The sequence below is a fragment of the Ascaphus truei genome, chromosome 1 (genome assembly GCF_040206685.1).
Source record: "Ascaphus truei isolate aAscTru1 chromosome 1, aAscTru1.hap1, whole genome shotgun sequence".
Taxonomy (NCBI): domain Eukaryota; kingdom Metazoa; phylum Chordata; class Amphibia; order Anura; family Ascaphidae; genus Ascaphus; species Ascaphus truei.
In genome coordinates this window covers 441,878,121-441,900,058 of record NC_134483.1, presented here as the reverse complement: position 1 = coordinate 441,900,058, position 21,938 = coordinate 441,878,121, and the positions used below count along the sequence as shown (strand labels likewise).

Here is a 21,938-nt window from a genome sequence, read left to right as displayed (position 1 = left end):
CAGACATACTGTAGGGCCACTGCAGAGAAATGGTGATGCATTAGTTGGGCAATATGACACTTCTAACTATTCATGGGGTACTCAACATGATCAGTGCTCCACCAGGAGTTAAGGATATCCCCATTTCAGCATAGGGGGTCACCTGTGCTAAAGCAGCAACATCCTTAAAAGACTACTTGTAGGTGGCCGTGACGGACACAAGCACTGCTGAACTATACTGAATGGGCAAGACTCAACAGGCATAACAAATAATGGAGTTACTGCTGTAGCCTTGCAATGCTGAAGATATACAAATAAGCTAAAATACTGCCCAAAAAAACACTGTACACGTAATTGTTTGGAGGAAAAAAAAAAAAAAAAAAAAAACTACATTTCAAAATTTTATTTCCACATTAAATGCTTATTTTATTTCAGGCTTTATCGATTAGCACCTTCAACGTCAGCAATTGCCATTTCTACTTCAATTACTCAATAGAAAAAAAGAAAAGAATACATGAATCACATTAGGCTTTTTTGTAATTTTTTTTTTTATTATTATTTCTGCCCAAATTACAAGGATTCATGTGACTTCTGTCTAGAGCAAGGTTCAGATACCTTTATATCAGGAACCAAAGATACTGTATGCTCCTAGTGACTGAAAAATGCATCTTAAGCTTCATTATCTTGCTTGTAACAGTCTGCTGTCCCCATCTTAAATGTACTTTAATTCAGAGGATTAAGAATACTAATATAAAGGCTATTTGGGCTTCTGCAACATTATCACAATACATATTAGCATCTACTATGTGGTCCCTACAAGGAACTTCGGAAGTTGGACGCATAAACTGTATTTTACTTCTACAAAATACAATAATCAGCATGATGGGCACAAAGCATTAGCATATAGAAATAACAGCTGTAGTAAGTCATGCAGGGGTTGTCCAACGCTGGTTTCCTTCTGTTCAATGGAGACATTACTCATCATCGCCTCCACAGAGAAGGAGGAGTGTGCTACTGTAGTCACCAGATGTATCGCTCTATAAAGAAGGAATAACTGTTAGTCACAAGACACCCTGACCAACAGGGGCGGGTGGGCAAAGCATGTGGGTTTTACACGAATGGCAACATTCTTCTAAAGGGAATCATTGTGCTGCTGTGCTCAGGACAAATTAAAAATACAAAGAAAGGGAGAAGGGAAAAAAAAATAATAATAAAGTTTATGCTGAAACAATAACTTTTCCCTGTACTACAGATAGGACTACATGTCTTCAGTGCTTTTTAAGCTTCTTAATGGTTTCAGGAGTTTGCTATACACTAATATTTTGCTTGTGACTAAAACCAGTATATTTTAGATTTTCAGGTTGTTGAATCCTAGCCACCTTTGACTGCTTTAACCCCTTCAATGTTAAGGGGGGGGAAAAAAAGTTGCATTGTGCCGTCTCCTCCAGCTCAAAGAGTTCGAGGCATTTACACAATGGTCTTATTAAATCAAGTCAAGCTTGGGTTTCTTAAACAGGATAGGTCCACTTATTTTAATGACCATTTTAAAGAGCATAGACCAGAAATCAAGTCTGTATTCTGTTTAGAGAAACAATTGAAAATACATTTTACTGTGCAGTACGGGCAATGGCATTAACATGTTGCCTCAGGATTATGGCATGTAGTACTTCAGTAAATCATGACATGTTAATTTTTCCACACTTTACCTTAATCATTTGAAGCAGAGATTTCCCAAAATTCTGACGGAACTCGCGCCTTATGTCAAGCAAGTCAATTTCACTCCTGGAAACCATAACTCTTATCAGGGTACAGTCATTAGTGCCAGCGCCCTGTGGGGAAAAAAAAGCAAGGCAGAAAACAGAATTACATGTTGGCTTTCAATGTACAGAAGTGTTGGATCTGGCCGCCAACCAGCTACCAATAAGGTAGTGTGACTAGACATTGCACAAGTTAGCAAGCCTTGCAAATTTCACCTTTCAGTTTGGCAAAAAAGGCTTGCATCAATGCAAAAAAAGTGCAAATTCACTGAATAAAAAAACAAAAAAAAAAAAAAACAATAAAAGGAGAAATTGGCACAGCACTTTAAAATTTCAAAAGTAATGCAAAATAATTGAAAGTGCTGTGCCAATTTCTTTTTTTTTTGCACCAAAAAGTCTACTGAAAACGGCCAAATTGTTAAATTATTATGTCGTTAAAGTGGCAAGAGCAGCTTGACTTTTGTTTTGTTTTTTGCCAAGTTTCAATTATTTTGCATTACTTTTGAAATTTTAAACTTGGCAAAAAAAAAAAAGTAAAGCTGCTCTTGCCACTTTGACATAGTAATTTAACAATTTGGCAGTTTTTAGTAGACTTTTGTTGCAAAAAATAAATAAATAAATAAAAAAGCGCGAATCTTTGCTTGTTCGCATGTCTGTGACCTCTGAACAACTCACGTAAAAGCCACCGTGCCGTGACCGGTTTCTGCTACGGATATGTCCTTTAGGACAGTGTTTCCCAACTCCAGCACTGGTGGCGCAGTCAAAGTGACTGAGCCACTGATTGACCCACCTGTGCTGGAGCAGGGATATCCTTAAGACCTGACCGGTTAGTGTTTCCCAACTCCAGTCCTCAGGGAACCCCAACAGGTCAGGTCTTAAGGATATCCCTGCTCCAGCACAGGTGGGTCAATCAGTGGCTCAGTCATTTTGACTGAGCCACCAGTGCTGGAGTTGGGAAACACTGTTTTAGTATAAACCACAGTGAGATCCTTTGATGAGTCGTCTCTGGTAAAGATCCACCTCAAAATATTTTTTTTTTTTTAAATAAAAAAAAGTTAAGAAAAGGTGTTGAGAGCTTCCTACTGTGAAGCGCTATGTACATTAATGGCGCTATATAAATAAAGACATACATTACAATGACACTTGTGAAGCCGTTAGTAGCTTAATTATATTCCTTGAACTATAGAATGTACTTGTGCCATCAGTCTCCCATAGCATTCAGATTGTGCATGTTTTGTGTTTAGCCTGGTGGTACAATCACTTGTTTGTTGTACAGTACATACTGTTGAACTGAGTGCATTCAGCATTACATACAGAATTTGGCTAGCCTAAAAGAGCTTACAATCTTTTTTGTGCCCAGGATACATGCAGAGAACCACAAGACCCGGTTATTGAGTTCCATAAGAGATTTCCATCTTAAAGTGAATAGTCCATGCACCATTTACTGTATATCCTTTTATTAGGTATGATCTATTTTCTGTACTTGCCCATAAACACAGCTTTGACAAGCAGATTGAACATGGTAATTAAAATTAACCATAGCCTGGCTATGATCAGGTCAACCATTATGCAAATCTGAATTATTCAAAACAGATTTTGTTTAATTATAAATATATATATAAAAAAAATTCAATATGATATAAATGTACAGAAAAAGAAAGTTATGTTTCCCTTTACTAGTACAGCTGGAGATGTGAGGTCTTAAATGCGCACGTACATCTAAATCTTTAAAGTTGGTCGATAAACCGTATCACGATCCACACCAGACCTACTCTTCTTCTGGACCCAATTTTTTTTTTTTTATTATTTTTTTTTTTTACTAGGACTCATTACAAAGGAGAATACAATCCCACATCTCCAGAAGTATGCCCGCTTACCTTCATAGCATCATAAAGAGTTTCTGCAAAGTATCCAGGAACACTGCGGGCACTCTTCACTGCAAAATAAACAAAATAATGGCTACTGGTAAAATAGGTAATTGAAAACACTATGCACTTAAATTTAGATGTCAGTGGAGGCATTTAAAATGACCCCACAAAAATGAAGTGATTGCACTGCATATGAATATACCACAGAGTGCTGTGGTTAAAAGAGAAGTCCCTACTATGATCAAAATTAACCAATTGCAGCAACATTGTTTAACGCGGTAAAATGCAAGTTATTGACACCTTACAAGATGCCCAAGTATTCCAAGCTATTATTCTCAAGTTCCTAAACAGAGACATTGGTTTCCTCTTGCTACTCATGTGATATGTCTATATGATGAACAGAAATGTGTCAAGGTAAAGACCCCAATCTCTCCCGCTTCCTTGTTTTGAACGACCCTTTGGGGTGGGCTTAAATTGACAAGCCCACCCCAATGAAGAGGCATAGACGCAAGAGGACAAATCTTAATTTCCAGATATTCAAAGAGCCAAATGTTTGCTTCATGTATAAAATCTCAGCTGTTTAAGGAAGACCATTATATTTTGAACAGCTTGAATCATATTTTGATCAAAAAGATACAACCACATGACTCCTTTATTACACACTTTGGTTCTGAATGTAAAAATGTCACTAGTATATATAGTTTAGCCCAATTAGTAAGAGAACAGGAATTGTTCGGGTTTTTTTTTTACTAAATCTTTACGATTTATTCAATATGGTTTGTTTTGTTTCAAACTTGGATTCTACTTTTAAATTAATTTACTCTGAAAAAGACCTTTATTAATCTTCCCTTTAGGGAGAAAATATGGGAGTGTATATTGATGGGTTCACAGTTTCCTATATATGTGGGGGGGGTGGGGGGAGGGACAGGGTTCTTCCACTTTAAGTGCATTAAATAACCTAGTTACAGCATGGTCTTATTAAATCAAATCATCTTTGTTCTCCATCAGTATCACAGATTAAATATATACGTATTAAATATATACGTATGTGTCCTACCAACAGCAAGAAGCAGCTTCTCCAGATGGCCAGATGTTTCTCGGTCAATGCTTTCTTCAATCTGAAACCCGGAGATGGTCATGTACTTGTCAAACACTGAAAAACAAATAAATTGACACATTTGAGAGGTTTCAGGGGCAGACGAGAAGACCCGTTTCAAAGCAACTAACCCCTTGGAGATAAAAGGGATCCACCAACAAGATGTGAGCAGGCACACAAGGACACTCAGCTGGAATGCATCTCAGTGCAGTGACGTTATTTATCTATGGCATTCTAGCAGCAGTCTTTCCTGCTCCAGTATCCATCTTAATACTGAAATATTAGTGGACAAAGATCTACATCACATAGCAATTTATGAACAAATGATAAAGTTACCTGGGGAAAGGGGAAACCTATCTCACTTTGTGCACTCATTTCTATTCATAATATATGGCTTGGGAAATTCAGATCTTCATAATAGAAGCTTAAAGACCAAAACAATGAAACACTAGCACAGATTTTTGCAATATTGGGTAGTTGAACAGTATCCTGTGCTGTGAGTGAAGGGCAGGGGTCGTGTTTTAGGTGCAGGTTTGAAATAAGTACACAGAGGATATTATGTTTTGCCCAAACAGTAATGTGTTCAATTAAATATTAAACACATTTTGAAAAAGCTTCAGTTACTTAAACTGACTGTACAGATACTCTGATACAGTATCCTGTCAGTGATACATTCAAACAGCTTGAAATATTAGAATCAATGTTACTTTGCTATGGACAGCCAACATTGTCATGTTCTTATACTATAAAGAAAGCCAAAAATATATAAACGATAGCCCATTCATATTATTGAACTACAGTACTGTTGGGGTTAATTATTTTTTTTAAAAAGTGGTCTTGTATTGCAGTGTTACTATAACAGCCGTTTCCCACTAGAATTGAAACCTCATCTCTGAAACATTTTAATCCTGTCCATATGTGAAACTAAGGTTTTCCAAGCTAGGCAAAACTGCTGGACCTCTCCCTCAAACACAGCGCAAAGCACTTCAGGTCGCACAGAAAATTGTAATAAGCCTTCCCAACATAAACAGAAGCCCAAAGTGTAGCATATAGGATATGATTGTTACGATTGAGATCTGCTTTGCCTTTTCCACTGAATTGTTTTAAAGGACGTGACGGTTTGAGACCGATAATAGAAATCCAACTTGGTTTATATGAGTCAGCTTTAGAGTATTCGCTTTCTAAACATAGAATGCACAAGAGCTCAGCTGTGAGACTGTTAGAATGACTCAAAGCAGTTGGGTGGTTGAGTGAATCAGCAATAAGAATCCACCCTATAAATTTGTCAATTCCATCAAAGGTCTTAACATTTTGCCACACTAGTTTACTTCGTTACAGCAGATACTTTTAAAACAAAACTTCACAGCATTATTACATAAAATGTATTGATTGCCATTTATCATCTCATTTGTATAGGACAATCTGCATGTGGCAGTAATAACAGAAGAACTCTTCATGGTTTGGAATTAGTAAGGGTAGGTACCTATAGAAAAAAGGCCTGGAGGGCTGGCAATGCTTTAACAGCAGTTCTACATTTTTATCAATTACATTTTTTGATGTTGCTGCAATTGCATAGAAATAAGACTGTATGCAGTTCGCATCCTCGCTCTGTCAAACGGGGCAGCAACTCACTACAGAATTGGACAATTATGAAAGTTGTGCGCTGTCTTATCTTTCAACTTGACACCATAAAATTGTAAATATGTGACATTTAAAAAGTGATTATATGCACGTACAGAAATTCCAATCATTAAAACAGGGTATGTTTGGGGTACATGTTACCACTGCAGCATTTAACTGGCCTCAATTCCGCAACCCGTCGTCATTCTAGTCCCAGCTAGGTAAGTGAGGACGTCCGTGTGTCGGGACGCTTCGGTGCCCAAAAGATCACTCCCTTGGCTGTATCCACTTGCACAGCGAATGCGACTTCCCCAACAAGAATCCAGGAAGCTCGGTGCAATAAATTAACAATAATCCCTCACTGCTGGCTATGGGGCTCAGAACCCACCATGTTAGCCGTTCACTCTCTGCGCCCTAATGCAGAACCACTGACGCCATCACAATTTAGCAACCTACTAGCGCCGACTGAGGCTTAACACAGGTGCCATTCAAGCTGAAGCAGTGAAATGAGAAAAATAGCAATTGCTGCTCAATACAATAAGTAATTCCTACGAGTTTCATAGATAAAGGAACCTGAAGTAGAATTGATCTATGAAATGCATAAGAGTCACTTATTGTATTGAGCAATTTTTCCCATTTCACTGCTTCAGCTTGAACAGCGCCTGCGGTAAGCCTCCAAGTCAGCACTAGTAGGTTGCTCAAGGGTGGCACGGTCTAGTTGCATCAGTGGTTCCGCATTAGGGCTCAGAGTGTGAATGGCCAACATTGTGGGTACTGGGCCCATAGCCAACAGTGAGGGATTGTTCATTTATTGCACAGAGCTTCCTGGATTCTTGTTGCCTTCGCTGTGCAAGTGGATACAGCCAAGGGAGTGATCTTTTGGACACCAAAGCGTCCCGACACAAGGACGTCCTCACTTACCTGGCTGGGACTAGAACGACAGCAACTCGCGGAATTGAGACCAGTTGAATGCTGCAGTGGTAACATGTACCCAAAATATACCCTGTTTTAAAGACTGGAATTTATGTACAGTATGTGCATATACCACTTTTTAATGTCACATTATATTTACAATATTACGCTCAGTTGTGCGCTGTCTTTTTTCTTTTCATGTTATCCAAGATGTTGAGCCATCTTTTATGATCAACAGCAGACCCTTACATTGTGTAACAGATATAAAATAATGTCATACCAGTGTCACTGATTTGTAATTTATTTAACCTTGAGTGCACTATTTTTGCGAGTAACTATTACTATTGTTAGTCTCTTCAAGACTATTATTTATCTGTCACAACTCAACAATTTGGTGCAATATATATATATATATATATATATATATATATATATATATATATATATATATATATATATATTTCTCAATTGAGTGTGTCAAGTGAATGCATTAGTTGGAGAGCTGAATAATAAACAAAGGACATTTAGAATTTGTCACTTCAAATGAACAAAATGCAAATCCTAAGGAAGCAAAATCAAAACAGAACTGGAGGTTGGGTTGTGATTCAACCAACTGACTCCAGCAAGATATGAGGAAGGTTATTTTCTTTGTTATTACTGGCCTAAAAAAGTTGTATTTTCAGGCTTCTGTAGTCTTCCCGCATGTAAATTTGTATAGTTAACTTACCTTTCCTTAAATGGGTCACGCTGCGAGTCCCCAAAATGGTGATAAACTTTTCTTCGTCTGTGCCCCATTTCTCCTCCCCAGCTTTAAATAAATCCTGTCAAGAGATTCCAAGCACAAATGAACATTAACTTTCTCACTAAAGAACAATTTTAACAAAAAACCTACCTGGTCCTAGGTGGACAATTGAAGGTATTTTAAACAATGTCAATCAAAAAACAAAGTTTAATTAAATCTTTCTACTAAAGTGATGCATTATGGTACTTTAGGATTTCAGCTGTTATCCGAGACCTTTTTTTATCATTATAAGGCTAATTCCAATGAAAGACACACACCTGGGCATCTTGTTCAATAGAGGAATCCATCACTTTCCCTTCAGAGTCCCGATTAGCCTAGAGGAAACAATACATGTTCAAAGTTATTTTACAGATTACTAGTAATGCTACTAAATAAACACCATTGGTGAAGCCTCAGCTTGAATGGGAAAAGACAGCTACACCTAGTTTTGATATCAGGATTCGACAATCCAGTTGAGCACGTGTGTAGCAAGTGGAGCAATCATTTCACAAAAGTTTTTTATTTTTTTTTTTTTTTAGACTTTACACACTAAAGTGTCTACTAACCTAACTTTTTTTTTTTTTTTAATATGAAGACTGGAGGGGGGGGGGGAAGGGAGCGAAAAACATGGGGTTGTCAGGGTGCAAACATGACTCAATATTCTGCATATCATGCAGACTCCCATGGGAATGTTACATCAGGTCTAGAATACATTGCATCACTGGGGTCTCTCTTCCCAGGGATGTTGGGTAAAGTCTCATCACCCGAGGGATGGGTTGAAAACTTTATTTAGCAGAGAAGCAAATATTAGGACTTCACAGGAAAAAAAAAAAAAAACACAACAACTGTACTGTGCATATGAACACCCATTTCCTATTGTATTAAACAAAAAAGTTAATTACATCCCAAAGTTTTATAAAGTGGTTACCACCAGTTGCAAATAAAGTCTAAGTGTGCATGCAAGATACAGTTCAAGTACTGTAGTCCAGTCCAACCAGAGTTAATCTCAAAAGGACAATGTTTCTGAAAGTTTTGCAATTTTAATATTCCAATCTAGTTTATAGCAGCAATCCACACGGCTTGACCAAATATTTCTCTTTTAGTACCATTTTAAATTGCTCTTTAATCCTGTTCTTGGTGTTTCCATGTCATTTCATTACTAGAAAAATCAATCTTCCCCCCCTCCCCCCCAAAAAAACAAACATACAGGATTACACAAAATAATGCAGATTTCACCAATAGGTATCAATCTAGGTTCCTAAGACTTGTTGCCCCAGCAATTGCCAAACCAATTGCTTCCATAGTCAACTCTATCCTGTCTGCTGGCCATATCCCTAAGACCTGGAAAGCTGCCAGAGTTGTCCCAATCTTCAAAAGTGGTGACAAAAACACTGTCTCAAACTACAGACCAATCTCCCTTCTCCCAATCCTATCCAAAGTCATGGAAAAATGTGTCTACTCCCAATTAAGCGATTACTATAACAAAACAAATTTTCCTAGCCAATTCCAATCTGGCTTTCGCCCCAAATACTCCACCGTAACTACCCTGCTAAAAGTTTGCAATGAAATCCAGTGTGGAATGGAACGGGGTCAACTCACTGGTGCAGTATTCCTAGATTTTGCAAAGGCTTTTGATACTGTGGATCATGCTATCTTGCTCAACAAACTGCAGAGCTCTGGAATAGGTAAGCATGCTTTAAACTGGTTTCAGTCCTACCTATCAGGTAGATCCCAACATGTGTCTCTCTGGCGCCAACTCTAACCCACTGGCTATCACCTGTGGCATCCCGCAAGGCCCTGTTCTGGGGCTCCTACTCTTCTCAGTGTTCATCAATGATCTTCCCACAGCTTGTCAGGAAGCCTCAATACACATGTATGCAGATAACACAATCCTACATGCACACAGCCATAGCCTCTCTGACCTTCAACACATACTTCAGTCTGACTTTTTCAGACTCGAAAACTGGATTTCCCAAAACAAACTGTTTTTAAACACTGACAAGACTAACAATGGTGTTTGGGACCAAGACTAAATTTTTAAAGCTTCCAGCGACTGAGCTCCAGATTACAACCAACATTAACACCACCCTAACTCCTGTTACTAGTTTTAAATACCTGGGCATATGGTTTGACTCCCACTTAACATTCGGGATGCACATTGATACCTTGACAACCAAGACCTATGCCAAACTAGGGGTACTTTACAGGAACAAATCCTCCCTAAGTCTCCTGGTCAGAAAACGTATCGCACAGCAGATGCTAATGCCAATTATTGACTATGGAGACATAGTATATGGCTCGGCACCTCAAACCCACCTTAGCAAACTTGACACCCTCTACAATTCAATTTGTCGTTTTGTTCTGCAACTACAACACACATCACTGCGAAATGCTCAAAGAACTAGATTGGTCATCACTCGAGTCTAGGCGCAAAGTTCACCTTTCCTGTCTTGCCTTCAAATTCTTCATGGGCAAGCTACCCAGCTACCTGAACAAGCTCCTCACCCCTACCACATGCAGCACCTATCACCTGAGATAGGACTCCAAAAGACTGTTCATGGTCCCAAGGCTCAACAAAGTATCCGGCCTTTCCTCCTCTTACCGTGCACCCCAAAACTGGAACAACCTACCGGAGACTCTTACATCCACCACCAGTCTAAGTTCTTTCAAATCTAAGGCTGTCACACATTTTAATGTGGTCTGTAATTGTTTCATACGCCCATAATACAAATTATCTTTAACTGTGCATGCAATGTCTTGTATATAATGTACCCTGCTCATTATGTAACTGTATTTGTAACCATGTATTATTTTTCTTAACTCTGTGCCCAGGACATACTTGAAAACGAGAGGTAACTCGCAATGTATTACTTCCTGGTAAAACATTTTATAAATAAATAATTAAGCAAAATCAAAGAAAGACATTTAACTTCTTGATTCACATTGTGAATTTAGCACTAGATGCATTTGACATAAAATAAAAAAGTTCCAAGTTGATCTATATATAAATCTCATAGATTAAAAAGCAATAGACAGGTATGTTTTGAATATCAACATTTTACTGCATCTTAAATCAGCACTGTAGACAGATGTGTGTTCTTCTATACCAACTATGGCAAAGTTAATCTATTGTTGTCTTCAGGAATACAAACACAATACAGAAGTAGCAGATGTGCCAGCAGCGCAGCAACATCAGTTGCATCTGTAGGTGAATACTGGGGATACAACTATATAACGAATTGCAACAGTGGGAATGCAAAACGGTTGGCACCAGTCATGGGTATAAAGCAAACAATGGCTGCCAACGCAAATCCCTAACGCCAGTAAAATGAAAAGTATAAAAGGACACAGGTGCTCAGTACATCAAATTAAATTTACTAAGGGGATTGTGGGTTTAAGGGCTGATGATCCACCTCTAATATTTAACCAGGAAACCATACATTGAGAGCTACCGCTCATTATCAATTAGGTCTTGGGTAGAAAGTTGATAACATTACAAGTTACAATTACAAATAGCCAAAGGTTTGAAAGAACTTAGAATGCGGTTTTGAGACCCCAGTAAATGGTTCCAGAAATTGGGTGTTTAGCAAGAAAAGAGCAACCCACATTTACTGAACCTGAGGCGGATCTATGTAACAAGATGGATATAAAATCACCTGGACGAGGACAACCAACATCCTCTGAAAGAATCCAGAGGTATCTCCGGTGATGCTGTCTTCCAGCTCACATCCATATTCTGCAACAAGACACAGCAAACAGCACTTTGAAAAATATGTCCAGAACCAATAGGTCATCTTAATACAATAAACATACGTATACCCTATGCAGCAACAAATTTTCCTCATTTGTGCTTCTACAATATTCAATATAGCAAATTTCATGATTTAAAAAATAAAAAAAAACCACACCACACTTAATGGCAGGGGGTAGGAATGTTTATTGAAATGAAACTTTTGCCGGCAGGGGGGGGGGGGAATTTCCATCGTTGGAGACGGAAGTAAGGTTGCAGAAGTGACGTCATGTTGGCAAAAGAGGCAGTCGTTGCGGTGTGGGTAAAGAGGCTGTTGCATGTGTAGCAGCATGTGTAGCAGCATGTGTAGCAGCCTTCGGCGTGACACGGATGCGCAGTTGTGCGGTAGCATAGAAACCGGCTCATGTGCAGGTACAACACGGGGGGGGGGAAGGAGGGACCTCCACATTTTTGCGCTTCAATTCATTCTTAATATACCGTACTTTAAATGTGATTTTATTATATTTAAATGATTTGCAATATACATTCAGTTTATTTTACTTCACAACAATACCTACACCCTCTCCCCCCATCCCATCCAGATATTCCATGCTTCTTTATGCTTTTCCATTTAGGAGAGACTGGTGTAAAATATGTTTAAAGACCTTTAAAGTAGCCAATATTTTTTGTTTTTCAGATATACTTCACAACTTGACACCAAGAACAAAAACCTCAGTATTGCTATGGAACCTAAATCATAATTTACTCTAATTTGGTTTAAACTTTGAAATATACGCGCGACTATGAAATAGTTCAAAATAGTATTGTCACCGTTTCACACTGCGGAGCGTTCACCTTTTTTTAATTCCCATGGATGCTGCCAAGAACACCTTTATTAGGTGAATATGCCAAAATATTTGCGCCCACATTTTAAAAATAAATATTTGATTACTGAAGAGGTAAATCTTAATTTGAAATAAACCCTTCACCGTCAGAAGTGCATACTGTAGTAGTGTATTGCTGTTCCCTTTAGTAGAAAATTATCTTCAACAAAAGATAATCCACTGGGATCTTCAGATATGAAAAAGAAGTTATAACCACATGAAGCCTTACAATGTGTAGTAAAAACTAGACCTAAAGAACGTTCAACTATTTAAAGTTGTCATGTTCATCTAGAAAGCCAGCTCATCTAGGGCTGGAAACCAGATGCAGTAGGTTAAAATACATTTAAGGCATTCTGCCGTGGCCTTTTTTTTTTTTTTTTTGCTGTTCCACCATCATTATTTAATTTGATACGTTAAAAAAAAAAAAAAAAACCCCTATGTAATGTCAACTTTCATCAGAAGCGCAAGATCTTCTGTTTGTGATAATTTGTCCTGTTTGTGATAATTTGTCGCCAATATTCCCAGCAGTTTGAGCTGCAAACTACCAAGTAATGTTACTTTAGTGTAACTCAGCAACTACAATGTATCCATATATTACTAACCGAAGTCAGAATCAGGATGATTTTTACACATTTATAACAGGAGAATCAAACGATTGTTAATTTAGGCAAGAATGTAAAAAAATTAAAAAAAAATAAAAACCACACTGTAGAGACTGATGGTACAGTACAAAAACAAACATGGCAGGTTTATGTATGCCAGAGGTGCCCTTCCTTCCCCTTTGAAGATGTGCTGCTCTGTAGGACAGGGAACATGCCATATTCCAGGATGCAAAGAAAAACAAGTCAGTTCTCTTCTACATGCCAGACAGAAGTCGAATGCAACACAATTCAACACCGAGGCAGCTTGAACTTACTGTTAACACCAAAACACAATGTTTTTGCCTTTTCCATATTCATAAACCTTGTTTCACGTACCTTGTTTGTAAATCTGTTTGATATTACCCAGCTCAGCTGTATTTCTAGAAGCGAGAATTTCAATGAGCACATTTTCACAAGTACCGGCTCCCTGGGAAATAAGTGGTTGATGCAGGTTAAAAATCGATTTTAAAGGATATGTTTACTGCAGTAAATAGTAGTCTACAACACTTATAACTAAAGATAAAATTATTCAGTGGAGGTAAATAAATAGCTATGATGGGAAATTGAGGCGCAGAACTCTGATGAAAAAGAAAACCTGTGAGCTTTAAATTATAGTGTACAGGTCTTTTCAATCCAAGAACTCATGTTGGTCTCTTACAAAATTGTCACAGCCTAAAAGAGAAACTAAATTTCTTCAGGAACAATGCATGAGCTACTAGAACGTTATACTTCACAACAGATGGAAATCCAAGTACTGTACCAGCAATGGCAGATTTCAGGAATCTTGTGCTTTACCAACTCTGACAACACGGAATGAGTTTGAATTGGTAGTTAATGGTTAACATATTGCCTATTGGAGATTTGAAGACTCTCCCAAAAGTTTTGAATAGCAAGTTATGGTCAATCTTACCAAATCTCCAGCCAAAAGTTATGCACAAATGCACAAATAAAAATGCACAGCAAAGCTATGAAAAATAAGGTGTAGGTTCATTTTATAATGTTAAAAAGGCGGCATATATTTTGCCAACATACTCCGTGCCTAATCTGACTTTCAATCTCTGGTCACACAAAACGTTATGACTAGGTTTCTTGTGCAACTTTGCATTGCAGAATGAAAAAGTTAAGCAAAACTCATTTCATATAATGGAGGACTAGATTTGATTTAAAAATTGTGTGTAATTTTCAGTCTCAGGCATGCTACTCTGTATGAAGCTTATTAGTGTCTGCCAGAGACACTTTGAATAGGTTTCCAAATTCTGCATATGATGCTGGGTGGCTGCAGCCTTAAGCAAACAGTCTGAAAAAATATTTGGAATGCAAACTGCTGGCCACGAGTTTAATCAAGCAAACCATTTCTAATGACAAAATGTACAGAGAGGATTTGCTTAGGCAACGCCCTAGTAAGACTAGCCGTGAATGAAAGAAATTCAAGAAATTCATGTTAGTGGAGTGTTTCCATAGATTTCTAGAACCAGAGAGAAAGGAGAAAATTTAAACAACTTACCGTAATTTTCTTTTCCTGGAACCATGGCAGTGGGCACATAGGCATTAGACATACATAGGGAGGGTAACTATGTGCCCACTGCCATGGTTCCAGGAAAAGAAAATTACGGTAAGTTGTTTAAATTTTCTCCTTTCCTGATCACCCTGGCAGTGGGCACCATTGGGACATACCCAAGCAGTGCAATTTTTAGGGAGGGATACATCAGAATAGACAACACCAGTTTAATGTCTTATCAGTTCAACCTTTATTAATACACTTTACACTTTATTTCACTACAGTTTCTAAGACTCTACGCCCAAAGCTTGTGTCAGCTGATGATTGTACGTCTAGTCTGTAGTATTTCAAAAATGTATTGAATGAGGACCATACTGCTGCTTTGCATATGTGCCCTGGTGTGGCCTGGGCTTTGAATGCCCATGAAGTAGCCATGGCCCTTGTAGAATGGGCCTTTACGTTCAAAGGTTTATCTTGTCCTTTGGTTTCATAAGCTCTTTTGATACAAGACACAATCCACTGTGCAATTGTAGTCTTCGATGCTGCTTGTCCTTTCTTTGGTCCCTCTGGAATGACAAATAATTTGTCCGACTTTCTGATATCTCTCATCCTTTCTAGGTACACCTTAAGACATCTTACCACGTCCAATTTGTGTAACCTTTCCTCTTTCTTATTTTTTGGTTCTGGACAAAATGACGGGATCACAATCTCCTGATTCATGTGGAACTGTGACACCACCTTCGGCAGGAATTGATGTATCGGTCTAAGAACTGCCTTGTCTTGATGTATAATTAGGAATGGTTCCTTAGCAGATAGCGCCTGTAGTTCTCCCACTCTCCTTGCCGAGGTGATTGCTATCAGAAACGCCATTTTCCATGACAACCATTTTAGGCCTATGTCCTGTATTGGTTCAAACGGAGCTGCTGTTAATACATCCAAGACTAAAGACAAGTCCCATGTAGGTACTCTGTTCTTAATTTGAGGTTTTAACCTTTTAACTGCTTGAAAGAACCTGATTATCAATCTTTCCATTGCCAGATTTCTTTCCAACAAAGCTGATAGTGCCGACACTTGTACCTTTAATGAGCTGAGACTGAGACCTTTCTCAAATCCTTTATGCAGGAACTCCACTATAGAAACAATTCTTGGTGAAAGGAAATTTTCTCTCTCTTTCTCACACCAATCACAAAAGCAAAGCCAGATTCTATGGTATACTCTTGATGTGGAACTTTTCCTTGCTTGTAACAGGGTTTGAATTGTTTTCTCTGAACAACCCTTCAGTCTCAATGTCTCCCGCTCAATCGCCATGCTGTCAAAGCCCATTGTTTGGTATTCGGATGACATATTGGCCCCTGTTGCATCAGGTCTTTTTGATCTGGTATGTGCCATGGTGTATCCACTGCCATATTTACCAGGTGTGTAAACCAAAGCCTTCTTGGCCAGTATGGTGCTATGAATATCACCTCTGCTCTCTCTTCTCTGATTTTCCTGATTGTTTTTGGAATCAGAGGAATTGGAGGGAACAGGTATCCCAATTTGAAGTCCCATTTGAGACTGAGAGCATCTGTAGCTTGTGCGCTTGGGTGAAATTGTCTGGAACAATAGTTCCTTACTTTGCGATTCTGGTGTGTCGCCATCAGATCGATGTCTGGTTGACCCCATCGCTCTACCAGTTCTTGAAATACTCCTGGATTTAACGCCCATTCTCCTGGGTGAATAATATTGCGACTTAGAAAGTCTGCTGTGACATTTTCTAGTCCTGGGATATGTATGGCTGTGATATCCGACAAGTGGCACTCTGCCCAACCGAGTATTTCTGCTGTGAGCTTCATCAGCTTTCTGCTCCTGGTTCCTCCTTGTTTGGCTATATATTTGACCACAGAGCTGTTGTCTGATTCTATCTTTATACAGCCACCTCTTATTTCGTCCTGGAAAACCTCTAGGGCTTTTTGTACTGCCTTTAATTCCAGTAGATTTGATGGTAAGTGGTTTACCTGATTTCCCCAGGTTCCTTGCACCACTTTTTCTCCCATCTGAGCCCCCCAACCTGTCTTGCTCGCATCTGTTGTAATTTTTAACCAGTGCACAGGTTGTAGCATTTTCCCTTTGACCAGGTTCTGGGTATCTTCCCACCATTTTAACTCTTGTTTTGTTTGTGGGTATAACAAGATTCTTTGTCTTGTGTCTTTGTGATTCCCGTTCCATTGCTGTAGAAAATTGTTTTGCAGAGGTCTCATGTGCAACGCTGCCCACTTTGTGACGCTTAATGTTGAAGCGAATTTACCCAGGAGTCTCATGCATTCTTCTGCAGAAGTCCTGGTAGCTTTTCTGAGCCTCCTTGTTCGCATGGCTATGTCTAGCCTCTTTGCCTCTGGTAATCTCACTTCTCCTTTCTCTGTATCGAATTCTACTCCCAGGAATTTTAAGAGCTGAGTGGGTACCAATTGGCTCTTGTCTCTGTTTATTAACCAACCGTGATCTTCTAGGAAGGTTATAACCATCTTCTGGTCCTGTTGGAGTTTCTCCCGATCCCTTGATTTTACCAGGATGTCGTCCAGGTAAGGGTATATCTCTACCCCCCTTTCTCTCATTTCTGCCACTAACGGGGCTAGGACCTTTGTAAATGACCTTGGGGAAGTTGCCAGACCAAATGGTAGTGCTGTGTATTGATAATGCTCCTGATTTACTGCAAACCTTAGGAATCTTTGATGTCCTTTTGCTATCGGTACATGTAAATAAGCGTCTTTTAAGTCTATCGCGACCATCCAGTCTCCTGGTTGTACCTCTTGTATAATCAGATTTACAGACACCATCTTGAACTTTCTTATCTTCAAGAATGTATTTACCCTTCTTAGGTCTAGGATTGCTCTGTAATCCCCTGTAGGTTTCCTTACCAAAAATATTCTGGAATAAATTCCGCTTCCTCTGCTTTCCTGAGGTACCCTTTCTATTACTTCTGCCTGTAGTAATTTCCTTAAAGCTATCTTCATCTGCTTTTTCTTTTCTTTGGAGTGTATCCATGTTATTACTCCCATATTTCTTTTTGGTACCTCCCTGAATTCCATACTGTATCCTTGACAAATGGTTTGTAACACCCACTCGTCCTGTATTGTTTGGGCCCATGCTGTGTAAAACATTCTCAGCCGTCCTCCTACGGACAACTGCTGGGCCCTCTGACCTTCATGTGGATTTATTCTTTGTGAATGATCCTCTTCCTCTAGAGCCACGAAAAAGCCGGTTCTGGCCACCTCTCCATGTTGTCTGCCTTGGAGCAGCCCTACCAGGTTTGTATGCCTTTGCTTCTCTATATTGATTTTTATTCATCTGTTGAAGATTGAATCTCCTGGCTCTGTATTCCTGTGGCAAAAAAATACTCTTTCCCCCTGATGCCTTTGTTATTATTGCATCAAGTTTGCTGCCGAATAAGAATTCACCTTCAAATGGCAATGTACATAAAGTGTTCTTTGATGGTGTGTCAGCCATCCACTGTCTGAGCCATAAAGCTCTTCTTGCAGATACCGCCAGTGCCATAGACTTGGCTGCTATTTTTACTGCATCCAATGAGGCTTCTGCAATGTAATCAGTTGCCCATTTCGCCTCTGACAATGCCTTAAGAATAGTACTTCTTTTTACACCTTTGTCTATTGCCTCTTCAATATTGGCAATCCACACTCGCATAGCCCTAGCAGTTGATGTAATTGCTATAGCTGGCTTGTAGGCTGTTCCTGCCGTAACATATGCTTTCTTTAATGCATAATCCACCCTTTTATCCATAGGATCTTTTAATGACGCTGCCTCTTCTAAGGGGATTGTGGTCTTTTTTACTATTCTGGAAATAGCAATATCCACCTTTGGGCTAACCTCCCAATTTCTCATTTCCTTTTGTGGGAATGGATACATTTTCCCCAATCTTTTAGGCGCAAATATTTTGGCATCTGGTCGGGACAATTCCACCTGAATAAGATCTTTAATTACTTGATGGATGGGGAACTCTCTATCCTTTCTTTGTCTTGCCCCAAAAAGTTTATCTCTCTTATGGGTTAACTCCTCAGAGTCTTCTAATTCCAATGCCAGCCTCATGGCTTTAATCAGTGGATCCACAACTTCTATATCAAATTCAGATTCCTCTTCCTGAATCTCTAGTTCTGATGAATCCCTTTCTGCCTCTGATACTTGGAAACAATCAATCTCAGACTCATCTGACGAAAAACCTTTCCCTTTATCCAGACTGGTTTGGGATCTAGATCTTTTTTGCGTAGGGTTAACAGCTTGCTGGACTGCTTCATCCACACTCTGTTTAACAGCCTCCTTCATTAACACAAGGAAAGTGCTCATCTGTTCACTGGTATCACCTGCTGCAGTTTTAATACATTCTTTGCATAATTTCTTTCCTATAACAGCTGGATTCTCACATGCTGCACACCACTTCGTTTTTTTAGTAACTTTTCCTTTACTTTTATGTTGCAGGGATTCCCCAGCCCCCTTAGAAGATTCCGCTTCTGGGAGGGTAACCAACGCACGAAATTATAAAAACAAAATAAATGCTAAACATACACCCTAATGCATATATATACCATCTCTTTTTTCCCCTTGTAGAACTAAACTAAGGACTCACCCAGACTTGGGAACTGATGTTTTGGGTGTTTCCAGTTTTGCATCCATATCCAGCACTTGGCTTCTCCCTGCTGAGCGTTCCATGCTGCAGCTTCACTCACACATCCTCGTGTGGCCGTCGCATCCGTGACGTCATCCAGTGCTTGTGCTCGTGCACCCGCACGGCTCGCGTGCACTGCAACGCACTTGCCGGCCTGCACGCGCGCGCTCCCGAGCGGCTACGTGCCTTGTACCCTTCCCCGCAGTATCCTGCGGTCCTCTGAACCTCCTCGGTTTCCCGCAGCTTCCTGGGGTAGTACCGCCGCGTTGCCACGCTGTTGCAGTCTCAGAGCTCCTCCGCTCGCAGCTGTTGCTGCTCCCCCTTCCGCTGTGGCGGGCAGCCGGGTACTTTACCGCAGCGTACTGGCGCTTATGCGGTGAGTCTGGGCCTCCATGGGTCCCTGCTGCAGCTATTGTGCGCCTCGTGTCTTGGGCATTGCACTAAGTTCCTCCTGCTGCAGCCGTTTCCCCCCACCCAACAGGGGCACCCCCGACTCTAAGGGGTCTCCGACTTGCCCCCCGCAGGGCGCACCGCGGAGCTTCAGGGGAGAGAAGTTGAGACCCTGGTTCTCTGCACAAAGTGCAGTAGGTGAGCCCTGATTAAAAAATAACAAATCCTACACCTAGCTGTGAGGACAGGAAAAAGACTAGTGTGCAGGTAGAGGGAGGGGCCTTATATGGTCTACCTGCAAAAGTCTACTTCCTGTCCTACCTAAAGTGAGAAGGGATTAACCCAATGGTGCCCACTGCCAGGGTGATCAGGAAAGTCTCATTTTCCTTTCAAACAACTAAATGTGCTACAACTGCAAATAAGTAAAATTAATCTCTTGTAGAGACTTACTATGAACAGTGCAGCACATAGATCACTACCTTCTACTATTGCAAATGACTAAAAAGGTAATCTCCATAAAGGATGCTTGCCCTTGTATAGAGCTAGCCACTTTCATGTCACAAAATGGGGAAACAATTGAGAACAAGGCTATCTACATGTTTATGCAGAAAGAAGCAGCAATCTTTAGCAAGTGAGCAGACATGGAAAAAAAGAGAAACTTAAATGCAACATCTAGGACAGCGGTGTGTAAACAGGGGGGGGGCGTGCGCAGTTACAGAGGCCCCGCGCCAAGAGCGTCTACATTTACTTACTGTTTTTTGTCCACACGTCGTCAAATGACACCAGTTACCATGGAGACATGAAATGACGCCGCAGGTCACGTGATGTGACCCGCAGCGTCATTTGACACTCCATTGAAGGTAAGGGAGCAATCGTGAGAGCAGGCAGGGGGCGCAGCGCAGGAAGTTTGCACACACCTGATCTAGGCAATACATCTGAAGAATTAAATGATAGTGATGAGATGATCACATTACAGCACCTGCCATATTTTATTTTTGTAAAAAGATAGTGCTAAAGTTGTGTTGCATGTAATTGTGGTATTAAGAGAGAAATGCTGGGAAACAGATACTATAAATGTTTTACCTAGTTAACTTATAGCTTCTGTAAAGTTATTTTAATATTCTCAGGGTTAGCTACGTTTAACCTTAGACAGAATTAAGTTCAGATGATATAGATATATAAAAAAAAAAAATTAAAAACCACACAAGTCATGGTTGCCCCTTCACATGGTAAAACTAGCAAGTATACAAATTACTCACCTTCATGGCGTGTCTCAGTTCATAAGCATCATACAAACACGCTGGGGTCATCAGCGCCACAATCACTTTTTCAAACTTGCCAGAGAGTTCAGATTTCAAGTCATTTACAAGATCCTGCCCCAAAGACATACAGTTATTAGCTAAATTAGGCCTTTCAGGATTACTAGAAAACCAACATAAAATTGTAAGGACAATGCTAGCGTTTATAAACAAACCTGCCCCAGTTGGAACCCGGAAGTCTGGTTGAGACACTCAACTGGGACAGTACAGAAATACCAAATAAGCTTATCTGCATGTAGTGGTTAAACGTCAAACTGTTACTGTATTGTAGTTATCAAGGGACATGCATCATCTCAGTCACTCTCGTTAGGCTGGTGCGCATTGCAAAAGGACATTGTCTTTTATATCAGCTGGGTGGCTGAAATTTGAACCACTGCCTGTTTGTTTTCCTAAACTCCACAGTAAGAATCAATGTAGTTTGTGAATTCCTAATTATACAGTACAATTAATGCAGACCCACAAACTAGATCCAGTTTATTTGGAAACATTGCATCACGTGCTGCATAGTGACATCCCAAGTTGCTTTCTGTTTTTAATAATGCAATAGGGGGGGGGGGGGGGGGAACCACACACATTCTAGTTAGACCTGGTTTCCGATCTTTGTTAATGTAATGTCACATCGGCTGCTAGATAACCCCTTGCAGTTTCTACTGTATTTTTTATAACATTTCTTGTTTTGCTTTCAAGTGCAAAGCTATACAGCTTATAATGCATGGAAATATGCTAAAATGGACAGAGCCGGCGTTCCATGGCTCAGGGGTTTTTGTGCATAATTGGTACTTTTTTACAAGGGAATGCCAAGGGGAGAA

General features: G+C 39.8%; 1 protein-coding gene across 1 annotated transcript in view; it reads right to left on the bottom strand.

The window, feature by feature from the left end:
* Positions 1-379: 379 nt before the first annotated feature.
* ANXA5 (annexin A5) overlaps positions 380-21,938 on the bottom strand; it is a 47,092-nt gene continuing 25,533 nt past the window's right edge. The window contains exons 5-13 of the mRNA XM_075616076.1: positions 21,070-21,183; positions 13,605-13,695; positions 11,670-11,749; positions 8,292-8,348; positions 7,960-8,053; positions 4,662-4,757; positions 3,614-3,672; positions 1,686-1,808; positions 380-1,016 (exon numbers count right to left, since the gene is read on the bottom strand). Of these exons, the coding sequence (XP_075472191.1) occupies positions 954-1,016; positions 1,686-1,808; positions 3,614-3,672; positions 4,662-4,757; positions 7,960-8,053; positions 8,292-8,348; positions 11,670-11,749; positions 13,605-13,695; positions 21,070-21,183 (777 nt within the window). The 3' untranslated portion in view covers positions 380-953. The remainder of the gene's footprint in view (positions 1,017-1,685; positions 1,809-3,613; positions 3,673-4,661; positions 4,758-7,959; positions 8,054-8,291; positions 8,349-11,669; positions 11,750-13,604; positions 13,696-21,069; positions 21,184-21,938) is intronic.